General features: G+C 36.3%; 1 protein-coding gene across 1 annotated transcript in view; it reads right to left on the reverse strand.

Moving 5' to 3' along the window:
* Positions 1-19343, reverse strand: part of ABCB7 (ATP binding cassette subfamily B member 7) — a gene marked incomplete at its 5' end in the record, with an annotated part of 143400 nt that overhangs the window by 88591 nt on the left and 35466 nt on the right. Inside the window, 2 exons of the mRNA XM_079910471.1 lie at positions 4706-4792; positions 6808-6885. Of these exons, the coding sequence (XP_079766597.1) occupies positions 4706-4792; positions 6808-6885 (165 nt within the window). The remainder of the gene's footprint in view (positions 1-4705; positions 4793-6807; positions 6886-19343) is intronic.

The raw sequence follows: 19343 nt of genomic DNA on the forward strand, positions 1-19343 counted from the left end.
TATAGTATAGGGGGAAAAAACCCAATGATTTAAGAAAAGAAAGTTCTTTCTCAAGGGTCAAAATCCCTGAAGTAATCAACGGTTGATATCATAGTAGTTTTTCTTTAAGCCTTGCTTACACATAAACAGAAAATATGAAATTTTATGAAATTCTTTAACCTTTATAATTTTCACAGTACACAGAATTTAGAAGTTGTTTTTAAAACATAACTGTGATTACTACATCATGATAACAAAAGTTCGCTAAAATGAACACTATAGAAATATTAAAAAGCCTGTAAAAGTAGGAGTCAATCTACTTTCCTCCTCTGCTATCATATACAATGTGGCCTTCCTGCTGTAGCTAGATAGCCTCAAGTTCAGAACATGAAACTGATATTTTAAGCCCCATTACACTGTAAAACTACTACTACGTTAGTATGAGGAATAAAAGTTTTTAGAAAGGTCTCAACTATATACTGGAATTAGCTAGCCATAATAAAGGAAAGCAATTAGATTCAGAATAAAAACACAAGAGTAACAAAAGAAGGAATTCAAATTGGCTCACTAAGATCTTTGAATGATAACAAAATTGTACTGAATTTTTTCCCCCTAGAAATGAGTTTGGAAGAAAAGGTTTGGAGACATCAGAGAGCTATCAAAGAAGAGATGAAAGTAAGTGAAAACAAGCTGGACAAAAAGAAAACAGCAGGTACCAGAGAAGAAACTTGCTTGATACTAGAAACAATCCTCAATAAATATTTATTCAATTAATGAATTAACTATTCTTAAGCACATGAGGACAAGTTCCAGGAGGAACACCTAAATGCTCGATTTATTAAGCCATCACAACTTTTCACGGATTTTTAAATATTTATTTATTTGGTATTAATATATAGCTTTATTAATAAGCTTTATGAGGCTGGGCAGGTAAGAAAAAATAATGAAAGGAATATCTACTTGTACACAGGGAGCTGAAACAGCACAGTAGGCCAAAAACAAACATGAAAGTAACACTGGAAGTACCTGACCCAACAGTGTATAACTGGAAAGCCACAAACTGTACTGCTTATATGCAGCACTGCTCAATTTAACAGCATGACCTGAGGGAAAGATGCAGTTGCTCATAGTCATAAGTACTCTAAGTGAATACCTATAGCTAATAACCATGTGGACAGGGCACAAAAAGGACAAGTAAAAAATTAAAACACACCTGGAGCAGCTCACCTGGTAGAATTCTCAGATATTACAGATAACTGTATATTGATAAACTGAATGCATTTTGCTTCTCAAGTCAGTGATTTCATATTTCTCACCAGAAAAGGCTGTTTAGCACTGAAGCAAGAACAATTTTTTCTACCAAAAGTCCACTCATTTCAAGGGAGTGGAGCCCACTGGGCTTCGATAGGAAAATGAAAGAGTAAGAAAAAAAAAGATTTTTGATAAAGGTAGCAGAATCACCTTTTCTTGCAAGGTGAATTTATATAAGAATTCTGGTTTTAGAGACATTCTAAATTTCACTAGCAAGAAATGTTCTAACTCACAGAATCAAGGGATTGGTTTAGAAGGAAGCTACTTGGGGGCAAAACTTATGGAGAGGAAGAAAATAAATACACCAAAAAATTTTGGATGCTATTTGTTTTGTATAAATGTGGGCTATAGGCTGAATGTTTTCTCTCTAAAGAACTAATTTAGCAGAGACTTTGGAAATGCCCACAATTTCAAGGATACGCAAGCCATCCAAAGAACTGTCTCTTCAATCCAAGCTAAAGATAACTAACTGCAATTAAAGGAATAATTTTAACCACTACTTCAATACTGTTAGGGATAACAGTGGCTTGATAAAAGCTAGGTCAAAAGATAAGAAATCTGAGTAGATATCTAATGGAAAAATCTAGAAAGTAAGTGAAAATCTTTTCCCACATTATTGGGGATATAAGCATATGAGTTTATGGGTGGGAGAGGAAAGATATATTAATTGTCAGGAAAAGCTTTGCAATTATTGTTGCTTTCTCTATACCTCGAAGTTTGTTTTCTAAGCTCTGTTGGTCTGAAACTGCAATGAAGAGCTTATCTGGCAGTGAAAAGGCCCTAGGAAAAAAATGGCTTATTCTATATATGAGATGGATTTGAACCCAACAGTCAATTTAATAATTTATAATTTAAAAAACTACCAAGTTGACTGATATTTGCATTGGCTACTCAGTGAATTCTCTATCTCAAAGGGAAGTCAATTTGAGAAATCGAATAAAGATCATAAGGCTGCTTGATGATGGATGTAATCAGAGCTGAAAAATGGCCTCTCCATGTCATACAGGTATTCTTGTCCACTGGTCTGTGTGTCCACTCATTTTAACAAACCTGGAGGCTTATTATTCCATTTTCTCTCCAATCCTCCATTTTTTAATACTCTAAGTTGCTGTTTCACTTCTTTGATTATATGAATATTTATATCAAAGCCTCTGATTGCTCTAGTAAATGCTAATCTCTCTTTCAATACTACTAGCTTCTGGCAATATCTAATCAATAAGGATATGTTTCTAACATTAAAAAAAGAACATGTCAAGCAAAGTCCAGGAAGCAGTCCTTATATTAAGCTCTGCATTATTCGTGTTTTTATTATGAGCACAGGATTACCTAAATTTACTAACAGATGCTTCTCCCAAAGAGGCACATAATAAAGTTTAAATGCAGGAGCAAAGTTCCAAAATCCTTTAAAAATCTGAAGATTCTATTATAAAACAAGTAAGACTTTAATTCATCTCTTTTAACAACAGGAGCTTCCAAATATTGAAACTGCCACTCTTTTTTCACAACCCCTTTACTATAGCCACATTGGATAAACAAATGATTTAAATACCTTCTGAGTAGCATTATTAATGCTTAAGAACATACAAGTAGAAATGCATAGAAAGTGAAGTGGTAAAAGTTTCAGTTGGTTATAAGGTAAAATCTATAACTTGTCAGAGTGATAAAACTTCTACATGGTAGTTTAGATATTCTGCCATCTAAACTGTTAAGTTTCTCAACAGCAGGGACTGTGTCTTGCTCATTACTGTATCTCCATTTACTTAACATAGAGTTATGCACAACGCAGGTATTCAATAATACATACTTTTAAAATGAATGGACAACAGCAGAGTATAGGACTTAACAATCTCACATTACAGTAACAGCAGCTAATATTTACTGCCTACTGTGTGACAGGCACTATTCAAGAGCTTTGCATGGTGTGAGGAGTTAACTCATTCAAATCCCCTTTGCTATGATTATCAGCCCCATTTTAAAGATGAAGAAACTGATACATACAGAGATTAAGTATCTTGCTCATGGTCATTCCAGTAGGAAATGATGGAGCCAAGATTCAAATCTAGGCAGTCTGGCCCCAGAGCTCAGGCTTTTAACTTCAACTCCATATTGCCTCTTTTCTGGTGTAGCCTTCATGCTCTATTATCCTATGATTCTTTTTAGCTAATGAGGCTAAAGTAACACAAAGATGGCAGGGAACAAACGATAAAGAAGAGATCAAATATAAAGATTTACAATGATTTTTGCTTTGTTTTTATTTTACTGGAGAATAAAGAATCTAACTTGAAGTTTATATTGCTTGAGTCTAAGACTGCTTTTCCTGTATTAGTCAACATATTTTTGGTCTGTTTAGAGCATTACTTATAAACTATCCTTAAGAGGCCTTCGTGACAATCCTGAAAGCTGACAAATATCATGCTAACGATATATCATGCCATATCCATATATCCATAATATATGGATAAACAAATTTCAGTATTTGTATTAATTTTTTAAAATTCTATTTTATAATACTTTGTTGTTTCTAAAGACAACCAGGACAAATGTTAATATGTAAAAATGGGATAGAAACATGAATGTCATGTGTTTTGAGTTCTGTGAAAGAAGCTACATGGGGGATTAAAGAAACAGGGAGAAAAGCACTGGAAAGGTTTTCTTACCAATCACCTCGCACCAATAAAATAAAATTTATTTATCTCTCTACAATTTAGAGAGCACTTTTACATAAAATTTGTTCACTTGCCAATAAACCTGAAAATATCATTTCTACTTAGAGATACCATGCATATACTAGTTGCGTGAAGTTAGAGGAAGATAATAAAGGCAAGCTTAGAGAAAGAGGACCAGATGGAGAATTGTATAACAGTATTCCAATGACAGTTTCACTCACTTAGAAAAAGTGTAGTGCAATTAAATCTTTTGATTTCAGTGGCCCTACTGTTTAGCTTGTCTGTATAATGATAATGATAAAGAATATGGATAATTAAATAAATGGATCAGGTAAATGGAGGATTTACCATGAAGCTAGGGGACATTCTAGAATCTTTTTAAACCAAGAGTATAGAAGGGAAAACATTAACCTTAACACATACACATTACTTGTAAGAGCTAAATGTAATTTATCTATATATAATGCTAGATTATATAACAAATAACCACAACCAATGCTATTTAAAATAAAGAACTAAAATATTTAGGTTGGTAACTAACTTTTCTTCTTTTTTAGTCAATCACGATATTTTTTGTCTTAAGCTTGAGAAAATCTCATCTATATAACCATGGTCAATTCATATGGTTTTGTATTAGAAAACCTGCAGTTACATGAGTCAATCAAAATATTCTGTAATATAACAATCTTTAATATATCTATCTTCCAATCAGCTATAAGAATTTCCAGGTACTTGTTATTGTCTCTTACCCCTTCTTTCGGGTCTGTGTGGAGTCCTCCTCCTGCGTGACCATGCCAACATGTCCTCTTTTCTATCAGTGGCCATACCTGAAGAACCTAGTTGAAGATGATACCAAGCCATCCATTAGCTATTCAAGAATTTCAGATCTTTAAAAATCTGATCTAATGAATGTCCCCCCCCCAACAAATTCAGAGGCGTACCTTTGAGCCTAGAATAGCTAAGTAAAACACCTTCATAATAAACTTACAGATACATTTATACAAAGAATATTGAGATATAACAAATTACTCATACAGAAGTTACTTTCTCTAAATAGTTTTTGAAATTAATGTTTAAAAGATTTAACTTGTAATATACTTCTATTTGACTTATACCAGCTTTCTTACCGTCATTTGCTACTAAGGTACTGTGTAGCCCGTAACTCTATCATTGGCAAGTATATAATACAGTTAATTAATTCTATCCCACTTGCTTTCCATGTGTATAACATTTTTGCTTTACAATTTAATATAGTTGATCTTACATAACTGATTCTTTTTCTTATTATTCTGGCTTACAAATATATATATTTAGAAACAAAGTACAATTTACTTCTTCACAGTCTATCTTATGCTAGAGTAATCTGCATACATGTTTTGTCTTTACTACTATATGGTAAATTCTTAAGATTAGGGACAGTCTCTTTTATCCTTGTATCTCCCATGGCCCATACCACAGTGTATTGTACATGGGCTTGTTGAATTAGCTTATAAAACAAAGCTATCTATAAATTTCCCAACGAGTCTTGAAAATATGCAAATATCTTGCCTATTATAATTTTTTAAAGGCCCTAGATTACTGCTCAGGTTAGAAAAATATAAAAAGTAAATCATTTGAGAAAATATAATAGTTGAAAAGATAGCAAAGATTAGGCTTAAAATTTAGGCTTACTAATTTTAAAGTGTTTCCTCAAAAAATTACTTAACTACATGGATATAATAATGCTTCTTCAGTAGCCATAATAATCCATAATTAATGAACAAGGGCATAGTTTTTTACAAACACAAACGTGTATCAATACCGAATCCTAAGAGTTATCAGCTCTGGACCAAGCTATGAAAATGGAATTACAGAAAGCATAAGTGCCTTCTTGTTCTCACCAGTTGAGACCGAAAAACATAATTGCCATAAATGGGTTACTGATTTTTGGATCAACAATCTTAAAGCATGTTGAAAGGGAAAACATCGAAAGGTAATATTTAGTGTGACAATGTCACTTTGTGACATTTTTTCCCTCTAAAAGACTGAGCAATGTTACATCAAGGGGTCTAGTAAATAACACACAAGATAATGAGGTCTTCAAAACAGCAAAAGATTAAAATATAAATATACAGTGGTGTTATAAACAATGAGAAGATGGAGCACCTTAACTTAAAACTTTAATTAAATAATGGAAAATCTAATTCATTTCTACAGCTTCTGCATAAATTAGAACAATGCTTTGTACCTTAATGGCAAATAATTGTTAATCAAAAAGAAAAAATAAAGGAAGTACTCGACTTAGACTGTCTTCTAATTTTCTAGCCTTTCTATCTTGGAGATTTATTTGTCTCATTTTAAAGCACTGAGAATTTTTAAAGGCGTCTTTCACTTACATTAGCAATGAAAAATAACCCTCATCAACATGTAAACTCACATGACTTTACCCCACAGGCTCTAATAAGCTTACAGTCCCTTGATATTCTGATATTTGAACATCTTCTAAGGTAAAGAAACTTTAATCACTTGAAAAATGTACAGCATTCCATATATCACATACAAATTACCAGGATAAATTTAAGCGTAAACAAGCTGCCATTACATTTATAAAAGCTTTCTAAAAACATTACTCTAGTTGGCATTGATCTCAAGAGATTCAGACAGATTTCTTCAGGAGTAGAAAAATATCAAGATTTCTTTCTCCATTTCCAGTAGCAAAAACATATCTTCTTATTCATCTTGCCAGTACTTAGAAAAAAAACAAAAAGGGAAATTATTTGGAAAATATAAAATATGTAGTATAAACTGGAAAATGCTCCAAGGGCTTACACCTTTCTCCTAGTTATATGTAGAAGTGTCTGCTTCATCTTACCCTTGTAGCGTCTAATAACTGTCTTGAATTGCCTTTTCCTAGTCTCTGCCATGTGGTATGTCTTAATGACTCTGAGATCTGCAGAAGAGAAGAAAAAAGAGGGAAGAAGTTTCAGAGTGGACAGTTAATGTTCATAGATTTATTGTCCATAAACATACATAAAAGTAAAACCATAGCCAATATTAGAAAGATGGTTATGTTTCTAATACATACCTAAAAAGGTAAAAATTAAATGTGTGGTCCAGATATAAAGTAAATTATATTACCCATTAAAAGTGTCAAATTGTACTTTCTTTCTGCCCTCTTTCTCTCTAGGTTTCTCTTTGTTTCTGAAGGCCTCCTATGAAGTTTTTAACCCCACTGCTTTCTTAAATGGCTTCTATGCTCTTTTCAAACACTCCTCTCTTTACTGTATTTTATTATGTTCTACCTTGTGTGCGCTCCCTCTTTAGTCTTAATGTGAATGCTAAATTTAGACACTGGTCACAAGATCACTTTTGCCAAGGTTTGTAACCAGGTGATGGATTCTTGGGCGAATTTTTTGTCTTGATAATATTCCAGAAGTGGAGTTGAAAGAAAGCAGAATAAAAAATAGACATCTGTAGAATGGACACACATCCTGCTAAAATGCACCATCAATTTAGTGAAGAAAAATTTGCTTCTTAGGTCAAGAATCTCTCAAAAGGCAGGTAGTACTTAGGTTTTTGCTAAGCTATACATGAGTTGTACAAATGGATTAATGTCATTATATAAAAGTCAATGTTGTATACTGCAAAAGAGCAAAAATTAAATCAACCAAAAAACAACCTGCATACACACAAAAAAGCTAACCAAATTACTGAGAAAATTAACTCAGTTGTTTTCTAGAATGTAATGAATGCTAGCGGTTTCTGTTTACGTATACTTGTAAATACATAAGGCATTCCCTCAATTATAAAAATTTCAAAAATACTAATAGCTATTTGCACACTGTCTTGCCAAATCCAACCTCCTACAACATGCCATGTACCCTCAAACCTCTATAAGCCTTCTACTGTCAATGATACCTTTCTGGTGCTTAACTCAATTGTTTCCCTCACTGCCTTTCATCCTACTCAGACCTCATACAAGCTTTACGCCCTCATTTTCCTATTTTTCATAAGCCCCCAGTTCAAGTAACTATATTTCAAGCAAGATCTCGCATATGTCTGCACATGCGTATGCAATTTAATCTTCTTTGCCTTTCAAAATTTACCCAGTTATCTCACAATGACTATCCACCTGCTTTATTCTCTCTCGAAACGTTGCCTATATATGGCCAATAGGTAAAAGATAAATGTTGGTGACACACTTAACAGCAAAAACATACTTTCTAAAATGATATTGGTCAAAAAAAGGTAATTTATCAAAAAATCTAAGCCCTTGAAAGTACCCATAAAACCCCTTCAAAATTTCTAGCTATCTCTTTATCCTTCTCTAATCAAACCATGTTTCCCTTATGCATCAGGATTCAAGGTAAATAGTTTTTAAATGTTCACATTCAAACTGAACTTCTATTACTAAGATAGCATTGTAAAATTATGAACTATATCAAGCATATAAAAAGTTCAGGAAACAATATAATGAACACAATATGTATTCACTATCCCACCTAAGAAATAACAGATAAAAAGAAAGCCCCTGACATGCTCCTCTACAATGCCATCTCCTTCCTGTTCCCCAGAGAAAATCAGCATTGATTATTTAAAACATCTTTCATTGCAAAAGCAAAAACAAAAACAACAGGCACATAATGTGTTAATTCCTTTTGAGGGCTAGTCCCACCACTAATTAAATATTGTTTCTATGGAAAAAAATGTTCTGACTTCTAAACAACAGACTTACAAACACTTCTGAAACACAATATATTTGTAAGTTAGGGATTAACTCTACTTTTTAAAACTCTGAAGGGGTTTATAGCAAAAACAACAACAACAAAAACTTAAATAGAGGAGGGCAACAATGGAAAACAAGATGATTAATTCTTCGAAACTTGATTTGAAAATTAGAGGGCTGGCCTAGATGCTCTCTAAGGTCCCTTTCAACTCTAAAATTCTGTGATTTTTATGGAATGAAATGAAAATGCTGCAGTTATTAATTGGATTTTAAAAATCTTAATTGAGAAGCTTGTGTTTATTTCTTCAATAAATCTAGCCACTGAATTTATTTATAACACCATCCCTCCAAAGACACACACAGAAATAAAACATATATTACTGAAAATAACAGACATGACTACTGTTCAGATACCATACAAATGCAGTATTCTGAAAATGACAATCTGCCAGTCCATTTGAAAAGGCATGTAAGTTAAAACACTGGAGAGTCATTTTATTTATTTTTTTATTTTATTTTATTTTATTTTATTTTATTTTATTTTATTTTATTTTTTAACATCTTTATTGGGGTATAATTGCTTTACAATGGTGTGTTTATTTCTGCTTTATAACAAAGTGAATCAGTTATACATATACATATGTTCCCATATCTCTTCCCTCTTGCGTCTCCCTCCCTCCCACCCTCCCTATCCCACCCCTCCAGGCGGTCACAGAACACCTAGCCGATATCCCTGTGCCATGCGGCTGCTTCCCACTAGCTATCTACCTTACACTAACAAACGTAAGAGAGTCATTTTATTTTACCTAAAAAAAGAAGAAATTCTGGAAGAACCTAAAAGTCATCTGTGGCATCCAAGCATAATAATGTATACTCTTATCTAGAACAGAACTATCTGTCCACTAATTAATAAAAATATTAATCCTCGATAGACAATTGCATAGGCACAATATCTTGCTCTGTGTAAACATTCAATTATTATTTACAAAAATTTTATCAGCACTAAAACCATCAATCTAGCAGACAGAACTACCTCCACGTAAATGAGACTAAGATTCAAGCATCGAAGGCTAATAAAATCAAAACCTATTCCATTACAATTGCATTTTTCCTTTAAGGTAAAAATTCAATTTTACTAAAAATAATCCTATTAAATAACTCTTTAGTGGTTATTAAATATGAGTGCATCCTTTTTTAGAATAGTTAGCTTTCATAATACAAGTTATGTTCAGTGTTTATAACACTTGAAGAATTACCTAATAATAAACAGAGATTAAAGAGCAATTTATAAATTGTCAACCCATCAGGGATTTTGGAGTCAATTATATATTCTGCATTCCTGAGGCTTTGGAAACAGAACTAAGTTTACAATTATCCATCCATGTTGCATGTAATGCTTAACAGTATCAAACAGTCATGCATGAATATTGTTATCATCTGATCATTATAAACCTAAAACATTTAAAATTAAGCTCTTGATACATTTTTAAAGAGAAACTTATAATTTAAAATTACATTTAACTTACTTTAAAAGTTTAAAAGTCTGAAATAAATGTTATTTAAACTTGGTTTTCTTCCCAACTTCTTATAAACTAGCTGTAGGGGGAGGGGTATGGAGAAAAGAAGAGGAAGTAATGGGCGAGGTGTGTGGGGGACCTCAGGGGTAAGAGGGGGAGAGGGAGAGGAGAGAAAATGTTAGACTGACTTCTTAGATTTTGTAATTATATTTCTCAACTGTAAGTTGAAGGATAAAAGGATTTCCTTCATTGTGTTAGATATTCAATAAATGTGTGTTGAATGAATGAATAAATGAACAAATAGCTTAAGGATCTTGGGCAGCTCGCATCACCTAAGTATTCATTCATTAAACCACAAAACCATCAGGTTGAACTATATTGCTAAAAAATTTGATGCCTCCAGAACAGGGATTGGCTATTTTTTTTCTCTAAAGGGCCAGAAAGCAAATATTTTAGAGTTTGCAGGCATATAATCTGTGTCACAACTACTCAACTCTGTCACTGTGGCACAAAAACAGCCACAGCTGTTTTTGTGCCACACAAATGAATGAGTGTGGCTGCGCTTAAATAAAACTTTATTTACAGAGCTTCCCTGGTGGCACAGTGGTTGAGAGTCCGCCTGCCGATGCAGGGGACACGGGTTCGTGCCCCGGTCTGGGAAGATCCCACATGCCCTGGAGTGGCTAGGCCTGTGAGCCAAGGCCGCTGAGCCTGCGCGTCTGGAGCCTGTGCTCCGCAACGGGAGAGGCCACAACAGTGAGAGGTCCACATACCGCAAAACAAAACAAAACAAAACAAAAACAAAAACAAAAACAAAAAACTTATTTTACAGACACCGAAATTTGAATTTCATACTGTCATCTGTCACAAAAAAATTATTCTTCTTTTGATTGTTTTCCCAACCATTAACAAATGTAAAAAAAATTCTTAGCACAGAGGCCTTGCAAACATAGGTGGCATACTGAATTTGGCTCAATGGCCATAGACTGCTGATTCCTGCTCTAGATGATTTCTAAAATTCCCTACAGCCACCTCCTGCTCTGGATGATTTCTAAAATCCCTGCAGCCTCTAAGGATTCTGAGAACGCCATAGCAAAACAAAAGAAAACACCTCCACAAAAAAATCACCACCACCACTATCACAGAAAATCAACTCATGAACAAAAATTATCCACAGAAGCCCCCTCCTCCTAAACCAGTTTTCCTTTTATCTACCAAATTTTTACATCTCTGAGGGCATAACACCAGCAGCAAGGCCTATTTAGCAGTTTGCGCAAAAACTCTTCATAGTTTTTGTTTGTTTAGGCAACTTCTGTGAAGAAAGTTTAGACCTTGTTCCCCATTCATATAAGAAACTCATTTATCATCACATTTTTGTCATCATGAAACCTGTGCTCTGCTTCATATGTTTCATCTAAGCAGTGTGAAATTCCATGCTGTTTACTAATAAAGTAACAAAGAGTTACAAGGCATTTGCCAAATTCAGGGCAATAAAAACTAATGACAATGTTAAAAAGTATTAAAAAAGAAAGGAGGTGGATGGACCTAGAGTCTGTCATACAGAGTGAAGTAAGTCAGAAAGAGAAAGACAAATACCGTATGCTAACACTATATATGGAATTTAAGAAAAAAATGTCATGAAGAACCTAGGGGTGGGACGGGAATAAAGACACAGACCTACTGGAGAGTGGACTTGGGGATATGGGGAGGGGGAGGGGGAGGCTGTGACAGAGTGAGAGAGTGGCATGGACATATGTACACTACCAAACGTAAAATAGATAGCTAGTGGGAAGCAGCCGCATAGCACAGGGAGATCAGCTCGGTGCTTTGTGACTACCTAGAGGGGTGGGATAGGGAGGATGGGAGGGAGGGAGACGCAAGAGGGAAGAGATATGGGAACATATGTATATGTATAACTGATTCACTGTGTTATAAAGCGGAAACTAACACATCATCGTAAAGCAATTATACTCCAATAAAGACGTAAAAAAAAAGAAAGAAAAACAACAACAAAAACCTTCAGAGGGTTTTCCTGGTGGCGCAGTGGTTGAGAGTCCGCCTGCCAATGCAGGGGACATGGGTTCGTGCCCTGGTCCGGGAAGATCCCACATGCCGCAGAGCGGCTGGGCCCGTGAGCCAATGGCCGCTGAGCCTGTGCATCCGGAGCCTGTGCTCTGCAACGGGAGAGGCCACAACAGTGAGAGGCCCGCATATGGAAAAAAAAAAAAAAAAAAAAAAAAAAAAAACCTTCGGAACCAATTCATTTTAAATCATGAAATTAGGGGGGGAAACACATAAAGAGAACCTTATCATACTAAGAGTAATTCACCAAGGGCATATTTTAGACATATTTAATAGTGAATTATTTCACTGGGCTCGTTTATTAGAACTTTAGGAAATTGGTATGAATCTCTCAGTGCTTCTAAGATTGCTAGCCCTATTGTGTTTGTGCACAGAATGGAGACATTACCATACATTTCACACTGCAGCTGGAATGCTGAGATAATGCGAAAGAAGTTGAGAAAGTAGAATTGGACCTATTTTTTTTGCTACTTTACAGTTTCAACTTTCAGTCTTTATGTTTACTAATATGGAGGTGGAAGAAAACTCTCAAGCACATTTCTTAACTTTCAGTTCCATAGCTGGACCATTTGAATCAGTAGCAGACCTGCCACTTTGTTTAGTTATACTTTTCTGTAAAAGTTCTCATTTATGTTTGTTGCCTTTTACAGATGTATCAGATTGCCACTGATGACCAAATTACCTGGAAAATTACCCTAAACTCATACAAGATAGGATTTTCATTTACTTGGGTCATTCTGCAAGGCTCACCTATGCAAGTCATATCCAAAATACTTTAGCTTTCTTTATATGCACTCCAAGAAAATCTAATAACAGGCAGTCCTTTGGTAGGAAATATGTGACATAATTTTTGCTTATTAACACAGGTACATACTGAAAGTACTGATATAAACATAAACTCAACTCCAGGGCTTACAAATGATACCTAATGAGTTCCTGCTGAGCACTAGATGGAAAAGGTATTTTGAAGAAGGTACTTGGTTTTGTGCATTTTAAATTCCTTTTGGCTTATCCATAGTCTCTTTCTAGCATGCTAAAAGTTAATTTCTGCTGCAGAGGTAGGTAAATACGCACATTTCAGGCTGATAGCAATGTGCCACTCCCCTCAACATGGGTAACTACTCTTTATCTCTTTGCTACCTTTGCTCTCTTCTTATGTGTTCGTAGATTTCTCTTTCTCTTCTGCCTTTTTTTTTGTTAGTTTAGTACTGCTAATGGCACTCAAACCTGAGAAGGCTGCTAACCTCCACTTCATTATCTCCTCATGGTCTTATTGAACAGAGACAAGATATAGAACACAAATGTGTATTTCTGGTAACACAATTATTGTCCAAAACAATTGACTTAGTTTCTCAAATGAAAACAAAAGGAACCTTTTCAAAAGATATTACACCCCTTCAAAAATATATACACAAAAATGTCTTAATTTTGCTGCCTCTCATTTATCTATATGAGCCCTGAAAACCTGTCAAGAGTTTTTTCTAAAAATATCCATTCTTCTTTTCAATTGCACTTTGAAATTCATAAGGTGACCATAATTCATACAATGACTAGAACAGTTGTTTTCAAATAATGCTGGGAAGAAACTTGACAGCTCTCTTAGAAGCACTTTATGAGCAGTATATTTTTCTAAATGCCTTCAAGAGAAGCACCTAGAGCCTTAAAGTCACTCTAAGAATGTTCCAAGAGTAAACAAACCTTGCTCTAAACTGCCATATCAACCTTCCTAAATTGGATACACTGTTGCAATATAAAAAGGTTTTTAACTTACATAGTGCACACAACAAAAAATTTAAATGTGTTCCTCAAGTTTTAGGAGTTTATAGTCTAAAGCTAACAGATGCAGGCATAAATATCACAGCAAGGCAAATGCAAAGGTAAGATATATCTTGACGGCCTTCCTACCATCATCCACCCAAAAATACCATTCAATTTTAGCTCATCCCTGGAGATGCTTAGCCCAGAACAGAACAGCTGATTCACTGAAGGCCAGGGTAATTTAGAATCAATATTTTATCCACTTTTCACATTTTAATTTGGATCTTAGTTTGCTAAGGTATTTTTGCATTATAATGCAACATGGATTAGAAGCAGCTATACTATAATCATTTTTAGTAAGAACCACAGCAGTTACCGTTCACTAAGTGATCATTATTTGGCTGGCCTTCTGCCCAACACTACATTATCTTATTTCATTCTCACTACAATCCTACAACATATCTACTGTTATTATTATTCCCATTTTACAAACTAGATACTGAGGCTCAGAGAGGCTGCCTTGCTCAAGTTCATACAGCTAGTAAATAGTGGAATGGAGATGGACATTTCTAACATTATCAATACTAATAATACCAACAATGTCACTGAACCTAGTGATTTTACTCTTCCTGATTGATAACCTTGAAATGTCTAGGTTAATTTTTCTGTTATTAACAAGGAAGATGTGGTGTTGTTTGGGATTTTTTGGTAAAAGTATCAATGCAATTGTGATGTTAAATACAAAGAGTGACATCACCAAAAGCAGCAGAGTAAAAAAGTGTACCTCCGCTAAAACAATGATTAAGTTGTCAAAAACTGACAAAAACAATTTTTAGAACTCTGGAATCTAATTTAAAAAACCATATAACAACCAGGGAGTACATAAAGAGGAAAGAAATTGCTAAATTTCAGCAGAGAGCATTACGACATTTGTGCATACTCACCTCTCATATCCCATTCCCCAGATCAGAGGTAGCTATGGGGATGGATGGTATCTCTCATTCCTGGTATGGCTGGCTGCTACCAGAGGGGTAAATGTAAGCCTTGTTCTCAAAGAATTTTGATTATGTCTTCTGACTGGTCTGGCAGCTTCCTGAACAACTGGCTCAGGGGTTTACCTTGTTTTGCATGTTTCAGAACTCTCTTCAGGCTGGAGCTGTGTTCAGTGTTGTTTGTTGGAAGTATATAAACTACATAAAGTATATAAAGTACATACACTACCTGCACATGCCTGGAGCAACAGCTAATGGGGCAAGCAGGAGACAGAATAAAAGTCTAACAGTATGAAGCTTCCTTAAGAAACTAAAAATAGAACTACCATATGACCCAGCAATCCCACTACTGGGCATATACCTGGAGAAAACCATACCTCAAAAAGAGTCATGTACCACAATGTTCATTGCAGCACTATTTGTAATAGCCAGGATATGGAAGCAACCTAAGTGTCCATCGACTGATAAATGGATAAAGAAGATGTGGCACATATATACAATGGAATATTACTCAGCCATAAGAAGACATGAAATTGAGTTATCAGCAGTGAGGTGGATGGAACTAGAGACTGTCATACAGAGTGAAGCAAGTCAGAAAGAGAAAAACAAATACTGTATGCTAACACACATATATGGAATCCAAAATTAAAAAGGTTCTGAAGAACCTAGGGGCAGGACAGGAATAAAGACGCAGATGTAGAGAATGGACTTGCAGACACAGAGAGGGAGAAGGGTAAGCTGGGACAAAGTGAGACAGTGGCATGGACATATATACACTACCAAATGTAAAACAGATGGCTAGTGGGAAACAGCCGTGTGGCACAGGGAGATCAGCTCAGTGCTTTGTGTCCACCTAGAGGGGTGGGATAGGGAGGGTGGGAGGAAGATGCAAGAGGGAGGAGAAATGGGGTTAAATGTGTATGTATAGCTGATTTACTTTGTTATACAGCAGAAACTAACACACCATTGTAAAGCAATTATACTTCTATAAAGATATTTAAAAAAAGAATAAAAGTCTAGGAAGAAAGAGTCTGGGGCAGGAGGTACATGGTAGAATAAGGATTTTAAAAAGAGTAGCAACATTATATTTTTAAAGTAACAAAACATAAACACAAAAGTATATTAACATCTATTTAATATAATGCTAAGAAAAAAATAAAATGTTGAGAAAAAAATATTTACAGAAATAAGAGGTTAAATACACCAAGATTAAAGATGAAAGATCTCATATTACAAGAGTACACAGAGTGCCAAAAGGAAAAATAAAAAACTACCATCTAGGCATATTCACTGTCAAACTTAGGAATATCAAACTAAAAGGACATATTCTAAATGAATCCAAAAAAACCCAAATAACATAAAGCAAAAAGAATCAGGGAGGAGCTTCAAGTTGGCGGAAGAGTAAGACACAGAGATCACCTTCCTCCCCACAAATACATCAGAAATACATCTACATGTGGAACAACTGCTACAGAACACCTATTGAATGCTGGCAGAAGACCTCAGACCTCCCAAATGGCAAGAAACACCCCAAGTACCTGGGTAGGGCTAAAGAAAAAAGAAAACACAGAGACAAAAGAATAGGGATGGGATCTGCACCAGTGGGAGGGAGCTGTGAAGGAGGAAAGGTTTCCACACACTAGGAAGCCCCTTTGTGGGCGGAGACTGCAGGTGGCGGAGGGGGGAAGGCTTTGGAGCCACGGAGGAGAGCGGAGCAACAGGGGTACGGAGGGCAAAGCAGAGAGATTCCCGCAGAGGATCAGTGCCGACCAGCACTCACCAGCCCGAACTGCTTGTCTGCTTACCCACCGGGGCGGTGGGGGCTGGGAGCTGAGGCTCGGGCTTCGGTCGGATCACAGGGAGAGGACTGGGGTTGGCTGTGTGAACACAGCCTGAAGGAGGCTAGTGCGCCACAGCTAGCCGAGAGGGAGTCCAAGAAAAAATCTGGAGTTGCGTAAGAGACAAGAGACTTTTTCTTGCCTCTTTGTTTCCTGGTGCGTGAGGAGAGGGGATTAAGAGCACTGCTTAAAGGAGCACCAGAGACAGGTGGGAGCCGCGGCTATCAGTGCAGACCCCAGAGACAGGCATGAGACGCTACAGCTGCTGCTGCAGAAACCAACAAGCCTGTGTGCAAGCACAGGTCACTATCCACACCTCCCCTCCTGGGAGCCTGTGCAGCCCGCCACTGCCAGGGTCCTGGGATCCAAAGACAAATTCCCCAGAAGAACGCATGGCGCGCCTCAGGCTGGTGCAACGTCCTGCCAGCCTCTGCCGCGGCAGGCTCGCCCCGCATCCGTACCCCTCCCTCCCCCTGGCGTGAGGGAGCCAGAGCCCACGAATCACCTGCTCCTTTAACCCCATCCTGTCTGACGGAAGAACAGACGCCCTCAGGCGACCTACACGCAGAGGCGGGTCCAAATCCAAAACTGAACCCCAGGAGCTGTGTGAACATAGAAGACAAAAGGAAATCTCTCCCAGCAGCATCAGGAGCAGCGGATTAAAACTCCACAATCAACTTGCTGTACACTGCATCTGCTGAATACTGGAACAGACAACAAATCATCCCAAATTAAATTATATATATATATATATATATTTCTCCCTTTTTCTCTTTTTGTGAGTGTGTATGTGTATGCTTCTGTGTGTCATTTTGTCTGTATAGTTTTGCTTTTACCGTTTGTTCTAGGGTTCTGTCTGTCCTTTTTTTTTACCTAAAAAATTTTTTTCTTAATAATTACTTTTTTATTTTAATAACTTTATTTTATTTTAGTTTAGTTTATTTTATTTCATTTTATTTTCTTCTTTCTTTCTTTCTTTCTTCCCTTTTATTCTGCGTCGTGTGGAGGACCAATTCTTGGTGCTCCAGCCAGGCGTTAGGGCTGTGACTCTGAGGTTGGAGAGCCAACATGAGGACACTGGTCTACAAGTCACCGCCCACCTCCACATAATGTCAAACAGTAAAAATCTCCCAGAGATCTCCATCTCAATGCCAAGACCCAGCTCCACTCAACGACCAGCAAGCTACAATGCTGGACACCCTATGCCAAACAACTAGCAAGACAGGAACACAACACCATCCATTAGCACAGAGGCTGCCTAAAATCATAATAAGGCAACAGAAACCCCAAAACACACCACATGTCGTGGACCTGCCCACCAGAAAGATAAGATCCAGCCTCATCCACCAGAACACAGGCAGTAGACCCCTCCACCAGGAAGCCTACACAACACAGTGAACCAGCCGTAGCTACTGAGGACAGACACCAAAAACAATGAGAACTACAAACCTGCAGCCTGCGAAAAGGAGACCCCAGACACAGTAAATTAAGCAAAATGGAAAGACAAAAAAACACAGAGCAGATGATGGAGAAAGGCAAAAACCCACCAGACCTAACAAATGAAGAGGAAATAGGCAGGCTACCTGAAAAACAATTCAGAATAATGATAGGAAATATGATCCAAAATCTTGGAAACAGTATGGAGAAAAAACTAGAAACGTTTAACAAGGACCTAGAAGAACTAAACAGCAAACAAACAATGATGAACAACACAATAAATGAAATTAAAAATTCTCTAGAAGGGATCAATAGCAGAATAACTGAGGCAGAAGAACGGATAAGTGACCTGAAAGAAAAAATAGTGGAAATAACTACTGCAGAGCAGAATAAAGAAAAAAGAATGAAAAGAATTGAGGACAGTCTCAGAGACCTCTGGGACAACATTAAACGCACCAACATTTGAATTACAGGGGTCCCAGGAGAAGAAGAGAAAAAGAAAGGGACTGAGAAAATATTTGAAGAGATTATAGTTGAAACTTCCCTAATATGGGAAAAGAAATTGTTAATCAAATCCAGGAAGCACAAAGAGTCCCATACAGAATAAATCCAAGGAGAAACACACCAAGACACATATTAATCAAATAATCGAAAATTAAATACAAAGAACAAACATTAAAAGCAGCAAGGGAAAAACAACAAATAACACACAAGGGAATCCCCATAAGGTAAACAGTTGATCTTTCAGCAGAAACTCTGCAAGTCAGAAGGGACTGGCAGGACATATTTAAAGTGATGAAGGAGAAAAATCTACAACCAAGATGACTCTACCCAGCAAGGATCTCATTCAGATTTCACAGAGAAATTTAAACCTTTACAGACAAGCAACTGCTAAGAGAATTCAGCACCACCAAACCATCTTTACAACAAATGCTAAAGGAACTTCTCCAAGCAGGAAACACAAGACAAGGAAAAGACCTACAATAAAGAACCCCAAACAATTAAGAAAACGGGAAGAGGAACATACATAGCGATAATTATCTCAAATGTAAATGGAT

The sequence above is a fragment of the Stenella coeruleoalba genome (assembly GCF_951394435.1).
Source record: "Stenella coeruleoalba genome assembly, chromosome: X".
Classification (NCBI taxonomy): domain Eukaryota; kingdom Metazoa; phylum Chordata; class Mammalia; order Artiodactyla; family Delphinidae; genus Stenella; species Stenella coeruleoalba.